At 37.7% G+C, this 21,991-nt stretch overlaps 5 protein-coding genes across 10 annotated transcripts; 2 read left to right on the top strand and 3 right to left on the bottom strand.

Annotated features, from left to right (window-relative positions):
* Positions 1 to 85: 85 nt before the first annotated feature.
* Positions 86 to 3,270, bottom strand: LOC137711890 (uncharacterized). The gene is made up of 6 exons (XM_068451046.2): positions 3,136 to 3,270; positions 2,869 to 2,989; positions 2,252 to 2,428; positions 1,794 to 1,892; positions 1,462 to 1,704; positions 86 to 784 (listed from the first exon to the last, which is right to left on the bottom strand). Exons 2-6 carry the CDS (start codon positions 2,932 to 2,934, stop codon positions 341 to 343), a joined length of 1,029 nt encoding a protein of 342 aa, XP_068307147.2. The 5' UTR covers positions 2,935 to 2,989; positions 3,136 to 3,270; the 3' UTR covers positions 86 to 340.
* A 788-nt stretch (positions 3,271 to 4,058) lies between these two features.
* On the bottom strand, positions 4,059 to 8,344 carry LOC137712808 (C-type lectin receptor-like tyrosine-protein kinase At1g52310). Its single transcript, XM_068451975.2, has 5 exons — positions 7,708 to 8,344; positions 7,533 to 7,590; positions 6,178 to 6,600; positions 5,525 to 6,095; positions 4,059 to 4,862 (listed from the first exon to the last, which is right to left on the bottom strand). The coding sequence occupies exons 1-5, from the start codon at positions 7,795 to 7,797 to the stop codon at positions 4,337 to 4,339; spliced, it is 1,668 nt and encodes a 555-aa protein (XP_068308076.2). The 5' UTR covers positions 7,798 to 8,344; the 3' UTR covers positions 4,059 to 4,336.
* Positions 8,345 to 8,968: 624 nt separating this feature from the next.
* LOC137713139 (chaperone protein dnaJ 72-like) lies at positions 8,969 to 13,128 on the bottom strand. Of its 6 annotated transcripts, XR_015955683.1 has the most exons (7): positions 12,519 to 13,074; positions 11,919 to 11,988; positions 11,663 to 11,795; positions 11,164 to 11,275; positions 11,008 to 11,079; positions 10,716 to 10,787; positions 8,969 to 10,634 (listed from the first exon to the last, which is right to left on the bottom strand). XR_015955683.1 is itself a non-coding variant. In XM_068452399.2 (3 exons), the coding sequence occupies exons 1-3, from the start codon at positions 12,920 to 12,922 to the stop codon at positions 11,733 to 11,735; spliced, it is 537 nt and encodes a 178-aa protein (XP_068308500.2). In that variant the 5' UTR covers positions 12,923 to 13,128; the 3' UTR covers positions 11,424 to 11,732. The 6 variants fall into 6 exon arrangements, 1 of the variants encoding a protein (XP_068308500.2); XR_015955681.1 differs by having other exon boundaries at positions 8,969 to 10,787; XR_015955682.1 differs by having other exon boundaries at positions 10,716 to 11,275.
* Positions 9,274 to 10,712, top strand: LOC137713138 (membrane steroid-binding protein 1). The gene is made up of 2 exons (XM_068452398.2): positions 9,274 to 9,632; positions 10,298 to 10,712. The coding sequence occupies exons 1-2, from the start codon at positions 9,274 to 9,276 to the stop codon at positions 10,575 to 10,577; spliced, it is 639 nt and encodes a 212-aa protein (XP_068308499.2). The 3' UTR covers positions 10,578 to 10,712.
* A 5,728-nt stretch (positions 13,129 to 18,856) lies between the features above and the next one.
* Positions 18,857 to 21,964, top strand: LOC137713673 (protein PLANT CADMIUM RESISTANCE 10). The gene is made up of 4 exons (XM_068453004.2): positions 18,857 to 19,082; positions 19,679 to 19,883; positions 20,706 to 20,932; positions 21,516 to 21,964. The coding sequence occupies exons 2-4, from the start codon at positions 19,724 to 19,726 to the stop codon at positions 21,681 to 21,683; spliced, it is 555 nt and encodes a 184-aa protein (XP_068309105.2). The 5' UTR covers positions 18,857 to 19,082; positions 19,679 to 19,723; the 3' UTR covers positions 21,684 to 21,964.
* The last annotated feature ends 27 nt before the right edge of the window (positions 21,965 to 21,991 follow it).

The raw sequence follows: 21,991 nt of genomic DNA, 5'->3' as shown, positions 1-21,991 counted from the left end.
ATTCTCTTTAGATTGTTTGATAACAAAATATATGTGGTTGCAAAACTTCCCCAAGGATTAGTAAAATTGTGAAAGGTACTCCGACGCTGAAGACAATATTCGTATGAATATCTTATCAAGATTTTCACAGTGCATTGCTGATGTGGGATTCAAGGCATCACATTCTCGAAATTCCAATCTCAGTAGAAGTATTGATCTTTAAACAACATGTCAGGAAACAAAAGAAAACCTTTTCAACCAAAGAGGGTAAAAAAAAAAGGAGCTGTAAAAGTAACTGTGTTAAATGTTTCATTACATAAGGTGAAATATCATAAAACCAAACCCTAAAACCTATTGCTCATCATGCAGCCACTTTTGTGCAGTCATTTGCAACATCTTTGCTGTCGTGCGGTTGTCCTTGTACCTTCTCATCGACGACCTCCAAGTTCGACGAGGCTGCTTCATCGCACGACGAGCATCCGCCTTCATCAGAGACCTCAGAACAATGGTCAGAAGCCAATTGCTGCAACTCAGACATGATTGATGGCGAATAAGCTGGCGAATAAGCTGGCGAATAGGCTGGCGAACAACCTGAATCGATAAAACTAGACATTTTCTTGTCATCTTCTCGCATTCTTTGTCCGTAAGCTTCATAGTCGAAACCAACTGAACTTCTCCCGCCAAATGTGGATTCCAACTTGTCCATGTTGAAAAGATCTTCCATTATCTTCTGGCTCTGCGGGTTGTCCGAGTACACAAACTTCATCTTCTTGTGTGTTTTCGGCTCAAGAAATGGTTTTACCAACTGCAATTCAAAGAAAGTTTCACCAGATTTTTCGAACTTATTACAAAGAGGTTTCGATAATACTTAAAAACCAATATAGATAAAGCTAAGCAAACGATAAAGATTTCAAACCAAATTAGAAGGAGCATTGTGGTCAGTTTTTACGCAGAAAACACAAGGGAAAGTATACGAGTGCTTAAAGTCGATGTGATCTGCTTAAATCGCAAAACTGGTGACTAATGACAGACAATTCTAACAAACCAAGTATGCCATAAAACAGTTGGCAAGAGATTTTCGTCTTTAAAAACCTAGTTTGAGTTGTTTATTTTCGTCTTTAGAGTCTGCTGGCAGATAAATCTGGTTACAGAAACTAGTTCTGTGGCCAGATTATCCGCGCCCCGGTTTTTCTCTATAGTTTTCTACCTTCCCGTCCTTGTTCTTCGTCACCCAACGAACCCCGGTATCAGCTCTAGTCCCAGAAATTCCATAAGGAAACCCTGACCTACTATTGTCTTCATACCATATATATTGAACAAAACGTTAATCGTGAAGCTCTTGTTTACGTTCCAAGTTTCCAACATACCTCACTACACTAACCCTAATATCAAATGCAAAGAGTAATATCATAAAACTTTGAAGAATTATTAGGTTTAGACAAGAAAACAATAACAATTGCAGATAGATGCGTAATAACATACCGTCCAAAAGGACTCAAATATTTTTGGTGGATTATAGAGGATGCCAATTCCCAATCTCTCAGGGTAATGATTTTGCAGGATCTTAGCTGTTTCCCTAGTCGCCTTCAACGATATGCTCGACGTGTTCCACCGTTGAAAATCGATTAGCCACACCATTTGTTCCTGATCTGGATTCATATTCAGTATGGCATTCTCCAGGCAGTATACCAAATACATCATCTGCTCGTTTACTGCATTCGTGTTCTGACGCGACGAAAGAATTTCACAATCAAACAGAAAAATGCTAACAACTACTAACATTAACGTAGACGCTTTTCGTGTGATTTAACTACCTGAAAACCAGGCCTCAGGATGAGAACTGTCCTTCCGCACTTGTCATGGTAATTGGCTCTGTAAATTTTTCCTGTCTTCGCTTCTTGAGTAATGTTTTCCTATATAAGATAAGAATAAATCACTTTCAAATGGGATTACTCCATGAAGTTTTGAAAAATGGACGGTTTAATTAGACATTTGAACTACAAACACATGCAACTCTAGGAGAAGGAACCGATTTTTTTAAGATCCGAACTGCCTATTTTTTTAAAGGTTCGCTCAAAGATCATTCTGCTAAAAATCGATCAATTTAAAAATCATTTAACCGTATGATTATCACCACGGCATTTTCATATTCATGGAAACACTACATTCGTCTATTAATTTGGATTTTTTTTTTTTGCAAGAACAATTTATGCATCAATGCTTTTAGAAATAAACGGTTCAGATCTTTGAAAGATGCATGCACATTGCTTACCCATCGGATTTTCTCGGGCTTGAACTCCAACCTCCATTTTATGGTTTCTTTCAGCATCTTGCCCGCCTTCTTCGTATTCCAGTTCCGCGCTCTTAGGTACCTTGAGATTGAAGCTTCTGAACAAATGGCTGGTAGCCTATCCACAATAGGACCCATCATCTTCCTCACTTCATAAATCTAAAGAATAGAAGGGCCAAATTATTTCCTATGATAAAAGATTCAAAATAAACAAAAATACATAGAACTTTACTACTTCATTGACGTTCTCAATTGCCGCTACGCACAACGAACAAAGAGAAAATGATTTCCGCACATCCCTTTCTCTTTCTGCACATCCTGTTTATTTTTTCCCTTGATTTTCCATTGATTCTCGTTTCAATCTACAATGCATGGACACGGTGGTATCCCTTCGTATCCCCGTGTCGTGTCTCTGTATCATGATGCATTCCTTTGTTGTCATACATCAATTCTTCTTATTAATTTGATGTATCCCCTTATCATGTCGTATTACCGTGTCCATATCCATACTTCATAGATTTCAATCCAAATGACATACACAAACAATGACGTGCGAAAATCACTTCCCACGAAACAAAATCTTATAACCTAATCTATACCTTGGCCAGCTGCTCTTCATGTGACAATGCTTTATCTGTTGTGCTTTCCCCTTTTTTGAACGACATCTTTCAAAAATTTCAATGGAACTAAATCTTAACGCAATCGATCACCAAAAAACAACTGCAAAATTCAAAACAAATAAGAAAGATTATATAAAATTTTAAGAAAAAAAAAAAGAAGAAGAAAAACAATGAGGACGGGAAATTGATCGATAAAATGCAAGAAAATCTGTGTAAAGATTGAAACAGAAATAAAAGAATTAATACCTGTTTTGCCATGCAAAACTCAGAGCTAGTTGCAAATATCGAAATCAATATCCATTTAATATTTCCCCCATCTGAAAATTCCTATCACTCTTTTTTTTTCTTATTTATTAATAATATTATTATTTATAGAATGATGGGAAAGTAACAGATTTTGGATTCGATAAATAAGGGAAAAAAGGAACAAAAACGTATTGCATTATCCCTTCTAATCTTTTCTTCTTCTTTTTTTTTTTTTATCAAATTATTTATTTATTTTATTTCTGAAGAATTATTTTGGCCTGAATTATTATAAATTAACCAGCAGGTGTCAGGTGAGAAGAAAGGTGAGTACGTGGAGGAATTGGAGACGAGCGTTTGGGATTTACAATGGTGGACGGAGAGCAGGTTTAGGACCGTTAGTTGAATTTTTCCTCAAGCAAACTCAACATTACAATTTCTTCTCTTTTTTTTAACGGCTCTTTTTCACGAGTAGCCACATTTTGATAATCCAAAATTTAGTGATTGTGACCTCGTAATTACGTACACGCAACTGGGATCTCAAAATGATGATTTATTTTGCGGTGTCATGTGAGTAATTAAGCATGTGACAACATAGACTTGAAATACGGTTACATTCACATAGGCTATCTAGTGGTCAACTGCTAATTAGTCCAACACCAACTTTGTCCCAAACCAAATCACTTCCATAGTCAAGCATGAGATTTTATGCAAAAAGCCTCAGTGTTTATAGGAGTGGAAACGTTCATTTACATATTTATTTTGATTTGTCGAATTTCCTCATGGATTGACGTTAGGGGTTTCCCGCTACTACAATACAAGAATAAGCTTAGTTCTTGTTTTGTTGCAAGCAATGTTTGAAATTTTTTCAAAACGGTCAACATTTCTAAGGAAATTTTGGAAAAATCAGAGAAAGATATGAAAAGGGACTTAAGCTCTACGTCGGAGAGACTCTTAAATTTCGACTAAAATCGACAGATTTTGTGGATATTTCCGACATTGGTTAAATATCGACAAAACTTGCCAGAGACAAATATTATGATTAAATACTGAATACATAGAACTTATGGCCTCTAGAGTGCTAAACCCTAAACCTTATATTCCGGTTATGGCTCCTAACCAACTGGAGAATAAAAATTACAAATTACAAACTCTCATTATTGCATAGAATTACGGATAAATACTAGCCCGAAGCTAAATTAAACTACTTTGGAACAGGAGTCTGGGCTAACTGTTGAAGTTGATGAACAATGTGAGACATCCTCGGGCGCATTGATGGGACATGCTGTGTACAGGCATAGACGAGGTCGACCACCTTTTGAACGACACCAGCCTCCGGAATCTCAGGAGAAGAAACAGTTATATGAGGGTCAAGGAGATCCGGGTAGCGATGAGCCTGCACCAGAGGTGTTGCCCACTCAAAAATGCTCTGCCAACCCACCGAATCAACGGCCTGTGCAGGTCTACGTCCGCTCACAATCTCAAGCAGCAGCACACCAAAGCTATAAACATCACTCTTTGTTGTAAGCTCATTTCTGTAGACAAATTCTGGAGCAAGGTACCCGTACGTGCCACCAGCCATCACTGTCCTCTCGTGCATCACTTCATATGGCACAAACTTTGACAGACCAACCCCCATTAGATGTGCTCCAAAATCTTCATCAAGCAGTACATTACTGGCACGGATATCACGATGCACGACATGCGGTTTTACCTTGTCATGCAAGAACCTGTTTGACATATGAACGGGTGAACCACCAATTAAACACAATTCATTCTGCATCATTCAAATCCTTCCCATTCCATTCGAAGGTAGAAATGTACTAATGAAATAAGGATTGACAATTTTCAGCGAAACAAGAAACAAAAATGAGGATTGACAACGATGGCATAACCACCAACACTAAAGGCACCCAAGTAAACAAGCAAGGGAAATCCATATCGGAAATGTATGGCAAACATCCAAGCTAACACTAATGTATGAAAGCAGCCATGGGAAAGCCATATCAGAAACAAATCTTTCCGAAAAAATAGATGCGAGAGTCAAGATATATTCTAATCTAACCATGAAAAATCCCTAATAAACAATTAACCTATGCCAAATTTTTATATATTTTTAACAGATCTCCTTTCCAGGTGAAAAATTGCAACTCGATCAAAAGTTGAGGAGGTAATTTGAGAATTTCCCATTTGATTTAAATCTACACAATATTATGATTTCTAATTTACGTGAACAATGATAGTGACCTCTCGGAGAAATGAGAACTATCACGATCATAAGATGCCTTGAAATAGATGCAACAGAGATAGAAGATCTAAGTGAACAAATCAGTCTCAGATTTTAGATCTTTGTTTGACCTAAGACCAAGAGGAAAAGTGATGTATAACTTACGCAATTCCTTGAGCAAGAGTTGTGGCAATTTTCATTCTCATGGCCCAATCTAAGCTTCGACCACCCCTAGGTATGTGGTGCAGCCATTTATCCAAAGGCCCATTAACTATGAACTCATAAACTATGAAGCGATCACCATGATCATAACAGCAGCCTTTCACAGCCACCAAATTCGGGTGGTGAAGCCTTGCAACCCTTCCAATTTCAGAGTAGAACTCTTTTTTCCGTTGAAAACTAGATCTCTTCAACCTCTTAACAGCCACCCTTGAGCCATCAGGAAGAATTCCACTGTACGTGCCTCCTGTCTTGGCATCTCCCAGAAGACGGTTTCCTTCACTAAAGTTCTTTGTAATTGACCTTAGTTCCTCTTTCATGAAGACTTTCCATGATGGAGCGACTAATGCAGTTTCTCCTGGATTAGATAGTTTGCGGGAACGTCTGCGCTTCTTGCTACGCTTGTATGCAAGAAGCCAAATCACTACAGCTAATGTTGTGAAGAGAATCAACCCACTTACTACTCCAAGGATAATAAGATATTCTCTGTGGCAATGCATGTGGTAACATCTGTTCCCTGAAAGAAACAGGAGCAAAATTAAATCAGCAGGACAGATAATTCAAGATTGGAGTTCGTAATAAAAAATTACAAAATATACCTAAATCAACCATGCATATAAAAGCATGAGACGTATTGCATCTTTCAGCCAAGAGAGACATGGATCTATTAGTCACCAATATGCATACATCGACCAACCTATTGGTGTGGCAAGAGATGTTACTGCAAATTGACCGAAGGGGTTCCACATGAAAGAGAGACCCATTCCAATACGAAGTATTATCAGACCAATTCCAGCCAAGACCAATGGTAGAGTTCACACCTCTGCCTCCAACCCAGCAGCCACTGGTTTCAGCACATATATTTTGAGCAAACGTAAGTTCTTGAGATGTTTTGAATGCTGCTAAGTTGCCATTATAACTTTTACAATGGGTTTCTGACTCATTCCATGGTTGGGGGCTTCTCATATAACCAAAGCACTTCCTCCTATTAGGTCCAAGAATCCATCCAGTAGGGCATGGTTCTGTTCACAAGCAATTGAACATAAATATTGATTATAAACGGATATAGACTATAATGCAACCTATTTTAACAATAACACCTTTCTATATTTGACACAACGAAACATGATCAAAATGCTCACTACCAGCATGCTATCAAATAGAATGCTCATGAACGCAGCTTATAAGGTAACAATATATCCAACACCTTTAATTTCCATGGTATAACAGTACGCTGTCGGTTTTAGGAGCATTAAGATTATTCATTTCTAGAGACAACATCGATATTGTCCCCACTTGGCCACCTGCTCAATCTGTCAGGTATGGGGTTTTATCACAAAAGGCCTTGGTGATAGTTAGAGTGGGGTAATTCTATTTAAAGGGTTTGTTCTCAAGCATTCTAGCCGATGTGGGACAGAGGAATTCTAACACTCTCCTGCAAGACCATGTAACCATAGTTGGCAATATGGGGAGTAGCCCAAGACCATATAAGCACATAGCAAACCTGGTCCCTCACCGATATGGGACAGCTCTCAACACGCCCCCGCATGTGTGGCAGATTTTCAAGCCTACACATAGACAACAACTGGGTAACATGGAGCGCGAGTAGCCGTTTGGCTTCACACGAGGACAACCCGCTCTGATACCATAATGAAATTAGGGTACCACCACAAAACCAATTGGCAATATGGGAGTAACCCAAAACCATATAAGAACATAGCAAACCTTTTCCCTCACCGATATGGGACAACTCTCAACATTAACGGTGATAAACAATATTCCATCCTTCGAAAGGTAACACAATATACACAAATGAAGACTGGTTTTTGTTCAACTATTGTCTACTATCTCCTCAAAATACCCATTTCCGCAAAGCGAAAAAGTGAAATTTCTATGAACAATTAGGATTTCTAAAGTAAAATTTAGAACTCGAGCTGAAAAGGGTTACTCACACCTTTACTTTCTTCTGTTCCAGAAGCAACCAAATACCTGCGAATCGGCTCGTTATACACCTAAACAACGAGAGTGTAGCTTTCAATAAGTGAATCCACAATGTAAAGCATACAGTTGAAATTAAAGAGAAAAATATTTAAAAAAAAAAAAAAATTAAATTACCATACTTTTCTTACCCTTTGTGAATCGCATGCACCCAGCAAAAACCAAACAATCAGAGGCGCAACCAATTGCAGAGCAATCAGATTCCCTTCCATCAAACCCATTTTTCATAAACCCTAGAAAAAATGGTAAGTAGGTAAAATTTCAGTTCTCACATATCACAGCCCCTTTTCACACCACACCATGCTCTGTAAATTTGAGGCCTTTCACTTCAGATCGTCTACGCCGCAGCAAGGAAGTAGTTGTTCTTCCGAGCCAAGTCAATCTGTGAGCTTGTCCCTCTTTCTCTGCATTCGATTTAGTGTAGACAGTGGAAACACCCATGTACTTGTGTACTATTAATTATTCCCTAGACTTTTCTTTTAGAAAACTAATTTTGTTTTTTTTTTTTTTAAAGTCAATTTGACGGAAATTTGGTAGTTTGCTCCATAGAATTTATGAAGCACGGAATAGGTTTGGTAAAAATGGAACCCAGATCCTTTCTGAATTAAAATTTTTTGAACCTAAGGATTAAATGATCCGATCATTCAAATTTGATTCAATGACTATAATTATTATAACTTTAGAGGGCCTTCTATTTGTAGCCGTTAAATCAAATTTCAACGATCCAGATCGTTTGATCCTTAAGCTCATATTTTTATATCTGGGTTCGTAAAAATGCTAGTTGATTAGGCATATGAAGAATGGATACTTTAGTTTGGTCGCGTATTTAGTATTTGATATTTTATTAGATACAACACTAGTTGGATACATATCATGGTCATATGACTTTGATTTGATAGATACATATCAAGGTTATATCATCGTATCGTATTACCGTTCATGCTTCATAGTATAGAATACAACCATCTAAAATGATACTAGTTAAAACTTGATACATTATAGCTAATTTCAACGCAGAATTCATTTACTAAAAGAAAACTTTTTGTAAGAATTTCTAAATTAATTCAGTTTGTTGGGTAATAAAGTTAGCAGCAAGTGGATTGCCCTACTAGTTAGAATTTTATTCTTTAGCCCACTACGTTCTAAGTTGAAATCAATTTTCGTTAACTTAAATTAGTATATAATGTAGCTTGTGATCAAGATTAGTAGAGAATCCGACTCTTTTTTTTTTCTTTTAAATAAGTGATATTATCTACATTAAAGAATATGAGATGCGCAAGTCTCACAATGAGTTAACAATAATGTAATTCAAATTCGTTTTTTATCAAGAATTGAACATAAAACATTTAACTTATAAATAAATAAAAAATACTATTATGCGGTAGTACTAAGTAGCAGAATCCGACTTCTTTTATTTCAAGTTTCAAAAAGAAAAATGATTTCAACACTTCACCCAAAAAAAAAAAACCTTTTAAAGTTTTACCTCGTTGTGAGTCTACAGTAGAAAAGTGGAACTAAAGAAAAAGTACAGGAGTCGCCGAGTAGGTAGGTGAGCCTGAAATTGGTAGGTGAAGTTATAGTAGTAAATTGACCAAAAATAAGAAGTTGGAGCAGCAATAAACCCATACACAAATTCCAAGTAGAAGAAGGGGAGAGAGAGAGAGAGAGAGAGAGAGAGAGAGAGGAGGGGGAGAGAAATGGAAGGATTATACGGAGCAGTGATGGAGGAGATAGGGCGGTACACCGGACTATCACCGGCGGCCTTCTTCACAATCGCCGGGATGATGGTCGTGGTTTACAGAATAGTCACCGGCATGTTTGTGGGTCCCGAAGATTGCAACAAGCCTCCGGTGGCGGCGACCATCGACACCGTCGATTCTGATTCCAAATCCAATTTTGTGAATAAATACTTCAATTCCTCGGGGGCGGCGAGAGGCTCGTCGGTCCAAATGGGAGACATGACGGAGGAGCAGCTGAGAGAGTACGGCGGGTCTGACCCCAATAAGCCGCTGCTTATGGCTATCAGGGCTCAGATATACGACGTCTCTTCCTCCAGGTACCTTCACTGCTTCTACTTCCTTCTTTCATTTTGCACTTAATTGAAATTTACAAAAAGCACACTGGGACCATTTGGTCTTTCATGCCAATTCCATTAGAATTTTTGTAAAAAATAAGGACAGTAACTCGGCGTTTAATGGTAAACATAAAAATTGAAAACGAAATAGTTATCAAGTGGTCAAATTTTGTAACTTACATGTGTTTTTTAGGCATGTGATACAACACACTCAATTTTGACGAAAATTCTTATTATCGTCAATAAACAAAGCTAACAAAAACTAAAAATTAAAAGGTTATTAAGCGGTCTTTTAGTAAATCTTCTAACTGTGTATGTTTTTTTAATCACGTGACAACTTGTGCTTAATTTGATGGAAATTCTTATTAACGTCAACGACCAAAGCTACACACTTAGTCAAAGGAAACTGATTTTCACACTTCGCCAATTTCCTCTGCATGAAGATAAAAGAGAGTGCAAAAATCACTTCCTTCGTCAAATTCAAACAAATTTTACGGATTTTTAATCCGAGTATTCAAATTTTATGGAGATATTGTTATTATTTATCCTCTAATTGGTTGTTCAGATTTTAGAAAAGTGAACACAAACTGGCAATTTCAGTGTAAAAGAAGATCATAATTTGAAGCAAATTACAACATGCAATGCAGGAACTTTTACGGACCAGGAGGACCGTACGCCATGTTTGCTGGAAGGGAAGCAAGCAGAGCGCTGGCTCTTCTGTCTTTTAAACCCCAAGACATAAACGGCAATCTCGAAGGTCTGGGGCCTGATGAACTTGGCATATTGCAGGATTGGGAAGATAAATTCATCGAAAAATATGACAAGGTCGGGCAGCTTGTAGCAGAGCAAACAACTACACATACCGATGAGAAAACTGAGGTCGCTGCAGATGACGCTCAACTGCAAGCAGTTGGACAAGCAGAATAGAGGAGAGGAGAGAATAATCTGTCAAGACATTGCACGCGCTCGGGCTAGGGTTTCCTTCTAGCCGAGCACAAATATGTATCTCATTTCCGTATTTTGTATAAACACAAGAAATCATAACAGTACATTTTAAGTACAGACCTTGTCTCCTGAATCAGTGTCCGTTCGGCTCCTGCTGCCTTGACCCTTGCTTATTCATCCTTCTCGGGTTGGCTGGGAAAGTAACAAGAAAGAAAAAGGACGATTAGGACTACGGAGAAAGAAAAAGGACGATTGGACAAGCAGAATAGAGGAGAGGAGAGGAGAGCATAATCTGTCAAGATACTGCACGCGCTCGTGCTAGGGTTTCCTTCTAGCCGAGCACAAATATGTATCCCATTCCCGTCTTTTGTTCAAGCACAAGAAATGATAACAGTACATGGTAAGTAAAGACCTAGTCTCCTGAATCAGTGTCCATTCGGCTCCTGCAGCCTCGATCCTTACATATTCATCCTTCTCGGGTTGGCTGGGAAAATAATAAGAAAGAAAAGACGATATAAACTTAAAAACACTAACCTTGAGAATGCATCAAATCAGACCTACTGGATACCTGTGATATCAGCGACTCTTGTACCCCAAGAAACCAAGAGTGCAAGGCCGCTGGCGGCAAAATTGGCATCACTGGTCCACCAATCCTCATACAATTGTAATAACATAACAAGCTAATTACACCAGTACAACCAAATAAAAGGTGGTTATAAACTAAAGATGAAGAAATTCAACACCGAAGAGTGAAAATGAAAATCGAAGGAAACAATATATTATGCGTCAATCGATTATGTAACTACCTTAAAAGCAACATACTTGATCTTCAGAAACTAACAAGAGCTTTACTTTTATTTGTACTAGTACTGTATTACCACTTACAAGAGCACTTTGGTTTATGCATACAATGATACCTCAGGAAAATTTCCTATATATGATACATAACCCGAATACATAACCAAAGCGTTCCAATTATTGTAATCTATCTTCTATCGACATGAAGAACAAGAAAAATAACGAATCAAGCATAGACAGATCATACAAATACTTTGAATGAGACATACTCTGGCCTCAAAAACTAATGAGAACTCTGATTTTATCTGTATGTAATTGTGTGATTTCAGCAAACGGCTCCTACGGCTTCTCTGTACGTGCTTTGGCTTTTCGAACGGATTTCATGGCTTCTTCAAATGATTTCTGAATGCAAATGAAGAGCATGTCAGTGACACAATGTTGGAATGATTCGTTCGACGATTTTAGGCTCAATTTCTATAAACATGCAATCGACGGATACCAACAGCATTATAAGGAGCAACGTACCTCATGATTATGCATCTTCCATAAGGAATCCCAGCCCAAATTAACAACTGCTATACCACCTAAGAAAGCCCTGCACAAAATTCATCTTCCAATGAAGCATTTCCAAAGAGAAATTTACCCAACATATTACACTGATTAACCAAATGCCGAATTGGGCACGGTTAAATGTAATTTCATGTTCACCTCATCGGGCAAATGTATGAGTTTTTATCAGGGAGTTTTAACGAGACACTTCTGATACTGTTCATTTTAACGAAAAAAATATTTTTACTCTAAAAAATCACTCTTGGTACTATTCACTTACAACACCTCTTTGTCGATTAAAACTCAAAGTTTTCAAACTATTTTTAGTTTTTTATTTTTATTTTTATAGCATAGAATATTACAAATAAACTCCACCTGTATAATCTTACGCTGCCAATCTCAAACCAGATATAAAAAAAAAAAAAGAGGCAGTCAGGTAATGGACAGCCGTCCCTCTGTTTTCACAGCCGTTATATTTGCTTCAAATGGACTTAAATAAGCAATTCAATGGTAAAACTGTAAAAATCAACCGCGGAAATTTACAGACAAGTGAATAGGAAAAAAGGATTACCCTACCCTGCGACGGAGACATTGAGAAGGAAAGCGCGCGTTGTGACATATCGGAGAAAATTCTCAAGGGCAGAGGAAGCTCCACTGGCGGCTCCGGAGCCACCGCCTCTTCTGTAACTATTACCACCACTATATCCGTAACCGTAATTGTAAGTGCGAGTGTAGGTATTGTAATTGTTGTGGGGGCGGTGCGAGCTCTGGAAATTGTAGTCGGCGCGCTTGCGATCGTCGATGAGGACCTGGTAGGCCTCGGAGACCTGCTTGAATCGGACGGTGGCTCTGTCTCTCTCCGCCTTGGGGGATGCGGAGTGCTTGTCTGGGTGCAGCTTCACCGCCAGCCTCCTGAACGCTTCCTTGATTTCGGCTTTGCTCGCGTTCCTCGCCAGCCCCAATACCTTGTAGTGATCCATGATTTCGTTTTTGATAATTTTTCTCGATCGATCAAATTCGGTTTCTTTGTAATTAGGATTCGATTTTTCAGTTGGGAATTGGGGATTGAGGAATTAGGGTTTATAAATTTGTTTCGTCTTGTTGAATGAAGGGTTGGGTTATTCAACGTCGTGGCATCGCCATGGCCGCTTCCTTTCTCTTCATGCTTCGCGGTTCGCGGTTCATTTTCAGGAGAAAATTCCCCTTTCCCCATTATACCCTCCCGAATTTTCTGTTTTTTTTTTTTTTAACAAAATATATTAACGGGGTGTATTAAATTGTGATTTCGAAGGATTTTGATTCTTTTAATGAATCAGGGTATTCAATCTGGATTTTAAATGAATTTCTGAAATTCAATGTGTATTCAATCAGGATTTGAAGATTGTTCCATTTAATCTTTAGAAATCCGGATGTATTCAATTAGAATTTTAAGAAGTTTATAACATTCAGCTGTATTTAATTAGAATTTGGAAAAGTTGAGGAATTAAATGGAATTTGAGAGATTTTGTAGTGTATTTTAAGCATCCACAAATCTCACATCTCCCCATGAGATTTCGAGGGAATTGAATCAAAATTTTACATGAAATCTCTACAAATTAGTTAAACTCCATAAAAATCTATGAATTTATAAATCTATTAAAATCTCTCAAATTCCCAATTGAATACACCATCCTAAGTCTTTGTTTGCAATAATGTAGTTGAAAATCGTTTTAACGAGAATTGGATCTAAGAAATCTCGTTTGTATGTAAAGAAGGAAAAATAAAAGGTTATTTTGATTAAAAAAAATTAAAAAAGAAAAGAAAAAAAACAGGGTTTAATTACTATAGTGATCATAAAAGAATGCATGACAAATGATGATTAAATACCTTTTTTTTTTCTTTTTATATATTCATGTTTTTTTGTGTTTATTGTTCCGTTTTCCTAAAAAGTGTGTTGTTTTCGTTTGACTTACTTGACAGTATATGTGAAAATGTGTCAAAACCTATCTTGAACATGAAGGCTGTGGTATCCCGTCCCCAAAATTATTATTTTATTTTATTCTTGACGTATTTCGAAGATTTGATTGGAACTAGTTCTTTATTTCTCCAAATTTAAGAAAACGAAGTGAGGGGTACTTTAGTCATTTCTAATTTTCTCGACCTTTTCGGTCAAATCTTGAATTGGTTAGGTAGAGTTCGATTCCATGAGCGCGTAGGCGCAAACAGATCTTATTTCCGAGTCTGAACGGAGAAGTTAGAGTCGTTTGAAGTTGGTGGCATTTTGGTTATATTACCAAAATGCTATAAATTAGGGGGATTTCAGAAAATGGGAGGGGGAAACTGCACAAAACCGTTTTAGGGGGAAATTTGACCCATAAACCTACCAAACTTGACCCGCTTGTATCTCTTTCATCCGAGCTCCGTTTTGGATGATCTTGGTGTCCTGGAAAGCTCTTGACGAGCTCTACATCTCTGTGATTTTATATTTTCCCATTTCTTTTTCCATCTGTGCAGTTCGAGGTCGCAAAGTCCACGACCTTACCGGCGGATTTATCATCTTTCCGGTGATTCCGGCAACGATTTCCTTCGAGTGAGGTATGAAACTTCATCTACTCTTCATAATCTTCAAGTGGGTATGCTTAGTTTGTGCTTTCGTATTCATTTTAGAGTTGGGTGTTTAGAACACCTAGAAATCCGGTTTTCTCCGGTGAAATTGGACTGTTTCCGGTTAGAATTTATCGCCGGCCTAGTTGTGAAAAGTGTTTCCCTTGTTGAGCTCTAGCTACCACGTAAATTTGAGCTCCTCTAGTTAAGGTTGAAATTCGAGGTTTGTAAACCCTCCATCTTGGCTTCCACCGCGTGTGGCAGTGCGTGGGATCGTTCCCGAGTGTTGTCTAGGTTTTAAATACCTTCTAGTGACCAAGTGAACCTATGTCTAGCTTGGTTTCCAAAGATTCAATTGTTGGGTGTGTAGATCAAATTTCTTGATCAAGGGTTTGGTTCAAGGTCAATTTCTTGTTAATTTTGAGTCATGTTAGTTTTGGATGTTGTGTACATGACTTCTGGACTACGGGAAGTATTTTCAGGTGTATGATATGAATTGGAAGTGGGTTGTTACGTAAGTTGCAGAAAATTGATTTCTTTGCAAAGAAAACTCAAGTTTCGAGTAGCCTTCTTTGGCTCTTAATTTCTAGGCCTTCATGTGCTCCTTTGGAGAAAATTTTTAGTGTGTTGAAAGTATATATGCTCATGATCGTAACCCAATTTGTTTCACTCAATTTCGTTGAGTTTTGGTTGATCAAAACCTTCTTTAAGTTTGGGTCGCGGGCTGCCAAACAGCAGCAGAAAATTGGGTTTCCAGTTTCAAGGCTCCGTTTTTCCTTTTGGCATAACTTCCAATTTAGAGCTCCGTTTTCTACAAACTTTGTATGCTTTTAAAGTACAGAACACAAGCTTCAAAACCCATATAATATCACATGATTTGGTTTAGTTTGGAATGTCCCAAAGGGAGCCTAAACTTGGTCTAATAGTGCTGTTTTCTGCAGATTTTGTGGAGAAGTAGAGTACTTTTTTTTGCCACATCTATTTTCTTTTCCAGTTTCCTTTCTAATCTTCTTTACTACTAATTGAGTGATATTATTTGAGTGGTAGATTCCATAATCAGTGTACTTTCTTTAGATAATATTAATTTTGTTCCTTTGAAGAGCCTAATCGGAACACAAAAGTACAATCAAGAGTATAAATACAAGTAGCACACATTACTAACCAAACTAAGCTATTAAAATGTGATTTCTTTTATAATTGGCCATCGATCTATTTTTATTAAATGTGGTTTGATTATGGATGGGTAATATTGTGGAAAAGTGATTCGAATTGCATATTGAAATGTGAATTATATATATACATACGCCATAGACCTATGTTAATTAAATGTGAATTCTATTGAAGTGTTATTTTATTTGTGGCCAGTGATCTATTTTCAATAAGTATGATTTGACTTGTGGATTGGAAATATGGTTTGTATTGTATGATTGGATTGATGTGATGAAATGCGAGAGCTAGTAGTGGACCTTTAATCCATTGTTATGGGGTTTGTTGCTTCGAAACATGTTTCAACCCTCGTGTCATTATTCATTCTCGTTTCATTGAGTCTTTGTACCTTGAGTAACTTGATCCATGTCTTGTTTTATCGATTGGTGTTGCACATTCTACTCTGCGATTTCGTTGAGTGATGGTCCGAAATCGTATCCTGGTTTGGATTCCGTTGAGTGATGGTCCGGAATCCTTCCTTCTCCACTCCGCGATTCCGTTGAGTGACGGTCCGGAATCGTATCTTGGTTTGGGTTCCGTTGAGTGATGGTCCGGAATCCTTGCTCTTGTTCATTCCGTAAGGTGATTTAGAATCCTAAATTCGAGTAGATGAGAATTACCCACAATAGATATTGTGAAAATAAATTAGAATTACCATGTTATTATTCTTAACCCAAATTGGGAATTATGTAGAGTTATTTAATTAAATTCGTGAAATGATATGTTATCTCATTGATTGATTATCGTAATTAAATGTTAATATTGTACTTCGTGATTCCTTGATATGTTACAAGCTATGTATTGAAATATAATGTTGGAAGTATAGTGATTAGTATGATGAAGTGAAATGTGATGTAACTTAGGTATTGGAAATGGTTATGACACATGATTGTAATGCATATTGAATTGCTTGGGAGATGTGAGGCTAGTAAATGACCGATGACCCATTGTGATGTGGATTTTACTCAAATATTGCTTTGTTTCGTTGAGTTTCGTGAATTGGGTAACTTGAATCATGTCTTGTTCCTTCGAGCCGTTGTTATGTTTCTTGGACTTCCGTTCAATTCGGTTGGGTGGATTGGAACTGAGTTCTGTTTGGATTCCGTTGAGTGATGGTCCGGAATCCCCTTTGGAGCCTTGGTCCGTTGTGCGGTCCAAAATCCCCTTTTCCAAAGATGTAGTCTTCAACTGAATTGTGTTGCTCTAGCCTTGCGTTTCGACTTGTTGTAAGTGTTATTGATGATGTGTTGGTTGACATTATTGATTGATGTGATTGTGGAATGACGTTGGATATGAGTGGAGTTATCATGAGTATTTTAGTTGATTAATGTTTCTAGAGATTAATATGTTCTTTGTTAATTCTTAAATATGTTACTCGCTATGAAACGCGAATTTATGTGGGAAACGTGAGGAATTTGTGTGAGGGTTGAAGTGGGATATGTTAATCGTCATGTGGGATTGTTATGTTGGATACCATGGTCATTGTTATGACTAGACTTGTTGATAAATGTGGCTAGAGAATGGTATTGTACATCGTTGATTCTTTGAAATGATATATGTTGTGAATTGCGGTATCATGTTGTGACATAATGGCCTATATATTGTTGGAGGGGAAATCATGATTTTCAGATGGGTTGTTATGTAACCCTGAGTCTAGTATTTTCATGCTTGTCAAGTTCTATTGACTGATTGAGAAATGTTATACCTTTCGACTTAATCGGACTGTGTTATATGTCAATTATTGTGCATGACGAACTACGAATGGCTTGATCCCTGTCTAGGGTACGTAGGCAGTCTAACAGGGAGGTTAGATGCAGCCATAAAGCATACGAAAATAACTATGTGATTCGATTACTGAGTTGTGCTTGGCCATATCCCGGAGGTGGGATATGATAGATACGGATTTTTGTTGACGCCACGTGTCAATTCTGGACGTATGTCGGGATTGGGGCGTGACAAAGGCTATCTTTGTTACTAAGAGCAAGTCCACTCCTAAAAAAATGCGTCAGCACCCAGCCTATTTAATCCACTCATTGAATAGCGATAGACCATAATGAACAGTAATAGGTCAAATGCATCTTTACCCTTAAAAAAAATATCCTAGTTAATTTTATTAAAATATTATCAATTTTTATTATAAAATAATAATTTGACTTTTAATTTCTGACTTTTTAATAAAATAATAATATTATTATTAAAATATTTTTGATTTTTGCATCTCCACCCTTCTTCCTCGTTGCTACTGCCGTCCACCCCTCCACTTCCCTTCCATTCCCACCACCGCCTCCAAACCTCCTTATCTCATCCTCCGACGTTGTCGCCCTCCTGTCCTTCAAATCCCAAGCCGACCTTAACATCAAGCTCCTCTACACCCTCAACGAGCTCTTCGACTACTCTCAATGGCAGGGCATCAAGTGCGCCCAAGGTCACGTCGTCCGCTTCGTCCTCCCATCCTTCTCCCTCCGACGCCACGCTGGCATCAGCAGCGTCAGATAGGCCGTCTCACAGGATTGTCAATTCTGGGCCGGTCTATGGCCTAGCTTAGGCTCGGATGGAGCAAAAAAAGGGGAGGCCAGTCCATTTTTCAAGCTGTGTACTAGCCTATTAGGCTGGGGTGGAACTGCTCTAAGGATCCTGGGGATTCGTGAATTGTGTCTATTTATCGTACAACGTATGGTCAGTTTTTATCAAGTACTATTTGTGTTTAATTTTAAATAAAAATACTTAAAATAATTTATAACCGTACGATGTACGATAAACAGACACGATTGACGGATCCCTAAGATCCTCTGGGTTCCCACATTTAACCCTCCCACAAAGCTAGCCCTTCAAACTTTTCAACCCTGCATTATTTTTAATTGAAAAAAAAGAGTAATGCTATATTTACCACTTAATTGTATCTTTGGGTTCAATACTCATCAAAAACGAATTTGAACCATCTCACTCCCTCATCCCCTTAGTGTAAATACTATCGTTTTTTTTTATTTTTTAAATGTATCATCTTTCTAATAGAGATAGAATCCATCAACGCATGTGGATTCTATCTCTATTAGAGAGATGTTATAATTGATGATACAACTACATAATAAAAATATTTCAACAAACACAACCACATGGCAATATCAAGTGACACTAAATAATATGGCCGTATATCTAAATTTCAATCAAGAAAAAAGTTTAGTTTAGTCAAAAGCCCAAAAAGGTAATTTAAGCAACGGAATCAACTACAGGTTCTCCTCCAATCGACTCGGACCCGGTTAGCTCCCGTCATTTCCACTCTCTCAACCACCGAACAACAGGCGGATCGTCGGCGCTACTATTCCTTCCTCCACCACCGACTCAGCCGGCCCGGTAAGAATCTTATTTTCCGATTTCTACCCATTTTTTCATTGTTCTTCGCTTTCAATTTTCTTTATTATTTATTTTCCTAATTCATTTGTAATTATGTTGGGCATGGCATAGCTTGATTTCTTATCTAAATCCCAGCTCTGAATCTCAAATTTTGTGTCCAAAATCCCAGCTTTTGATTTGATGCTTTATTTTGTGTTCGAATTCGTTGAATTTGTTACTCAAGAGTTACAATCTTAGCATTTGTATGTGTTGAAGAATACAAGAATCCCACATCGAAAATTGACAAAATAAATTACAGTATGTAACGAATGCTTCCGATCCTAATGATACCGGGGCTTTTTTGTGATGAAGCCGCATAAGTTGGTAGTTGGGGATGGTATTTGTGTGATTAGTAGTGGGCCGCTGGTCTGACTCTTTGAAATCTTGACAAAAGCGTCGCTGCCCCCACTGATGATTTCTCTCCCTCTCACATTGTGTTTGTTTCGCTTTCATGTTTGTTGGGTAATTCTTAATAGAAGTGTTTTTGTGACTAGTTGAGATCTATAGGATTGCACATTCATTGACTCTGTTACATTTTCTTGTTTATACGTTTCTAGTGCTTTTGGGTACTGGTACATATCATTTGTGTAACCAGAAAGAAGATGAAAGGCCAAAGCAGTTATGCTCCACCTGCTTACATTCCGTTGGGAATGTCAGATTCTGATTCACGAAATGAAGACCCGCCCAATCAGCAGAACAGCATTGATGGGCCCAAACAATGGTCTTCTGGAATCTGCGCATGCTGTGACGATATGCAGAGCTGTACGCTACTTTCTGCCTTGTGACCTTGATTTATCAGAAGGAAAATTATGAAGGTGCCTTCTTGAGTAGGGACAACAAAAATTAGCCTGTTGCCATTATACATGAATTTTACGAGGATTCTTTAAGCAAGGCTAGGAGAGGACTTGAATTATTTAACTAACCCTATATGTTACTATATGCTCGCCTCTTATTTTTTATGCATTAATGTTCTCTGAGTACTCTTCAATATATGGAGGACCTCTTTTACGTCTAAATTTGTGATTGGTGTTCATTCTGTGTTAGTTAAAAGCCATTGCAATATCTAAATTTCGGGCGAGTAACCATGCGCGGATTTTTTTTATAGATCAAACAGTATATACTATCCCATCAAACTTGACAAGAACATGAAGAGAACAGTAGGTTAGAATAACAGAACTTACGAAGTGTACATTGATAAACTAACACCTTGAATTTTTCATGGACAAAATTTGGATAAGGATTATTAATAAGATCCATATATTGAGTACTTTAAACCTCATTTTAAGGACGTGATATCCAGTTTGATGCGAGGTAAAGCATTGGTTGTTGGTATATACTCTGTGTTGTTAGTGGTGAATAAATAGATGATAATGTTTGAATACGTTAGAGGATGTACATGGGCAGAGGGTAATCTGACTTTTTTTTTTTTTGGTTTATCACGATAAGTTGTAACATTTGCTTGTTAGGTACACAACCATTGCCAAATATGTTCGTAAAAGTAGCAGGAGCTTCATCCATCATGTCTCCAGATAATGACTTTCAAACCAATAACAACCATCTGATTGCTGATTTTTTATTTTACAGGTTGTGTAGGTCTATTTTGTCCATGCTTTCTGTTTGGAAAGAATGCAGAATTTCTGGGTTCTGGGACATTATTAGGATCATGCATGACTCATTTTATTTTGTGGGCACTTGTCAATACCGCCTGCTGCTTATTGACTGAGGGCCTGTTTTTGGGCATACCGGGATGCTTTGTTGCATGTTTTGCTTGTGGCTACCGCAGTGCCCTAAGAACAAAGTATAATCTTCAGGTATAACATCGTTTTTCAATTTACAGGCTTAAAGTCTGTTACCTTTTTAAGAGTAGAAAAGTTTTGATTTTGTGCTTTTATTCTCTCAGTTCTGTCTTGAATTTTGTTTTACTTTTCATCTGAGTTTCAATCTGCATTTCGACTGTTTGAGAAATAGAAATGATTACCAAAAATGTGATTGATTATTGGTGTAGAAGTTGGGTTTGACACGTTGATTGAGTGCTCTCATACAATGTTCAAGTTTGAGCTTCCAACCGCAATTCATGCCTGTGCATGACACCATATATAAGGCTTACCACTCTAAGATTTAAAAAAAAAAGGTTCTTCATATATAGTAATGAAAGGCTTCAAGTTGCTGATGCAGGATTATAATATCATTAAGGGAAGATGTATTTATCATTCATGTGGTAGGGAATGTGACTTTATATTGTGCTCATTGGTGGAAAATAATTTATTTGATTACTTTGAAATAATATGTTTGTGGGAGGTCATGAACTACTCGAAACTTTTTGTGGGACAACTGCTTATTCTTAATTTTTTTACTTCACTAGGGCTTATCATTTCTTGTCCTTGAATTTTGTAGGAAGCACCATGTGGAGACTTCGTCACTCATTTTTTCTGCCATCTGTGTGCACTTTGTCAAGAGTACCGGGAGATCCGTGAAAAGTCTGATTCCGGCGCTCCTGACCTGAGTCTGGCTGTAGTTACAGCCCCACCAGTCCAGACAATGGAACCAGGTCTCCAAAAGTAAACCACAATTTTAATACTCCTGTAGGATCAGCATTTGGTTTAGGTTATACAACCTTCTTTGTGCCCTTCAGTGGGTACTGTTATTGAAGCCTTACACGATTTATTTTTTATTTTCACTTAACTTCTTTGGTCTGTACCAGGGTTGATTTTTTACGTTATCAGCACGATGTTCTTTTTTCGCTGTTTGTGCTTCAACCCGGAACCTATGCTACTTTCCATTATGAAGTGCAGGATGAATATTATGGAATGAACAACAGTGCTTTTTCGGTGTTTTTGTTTCAATATTTCATGTTCTTTCGTTCGATTTCA

This window comes from Pyrus communis, chromosome 14 (assembly GCF_041283825.1).
Source record: "Pyrus communis isolate YQ-2024b chromosome 14, ASM4128382v1, whole genome shotgun sequence".
Lineage (NCBI taxonomy): Eukaryota > Viridiplantae > Streptophyta > Magnoliopsida > Rosales > Rosaceae > Pyrus > Pyrus communis.
Note: the sequence above shows the minus strand (reverse complement) of the source record. Positions and strands in the feature narration are given on the sequence as shown.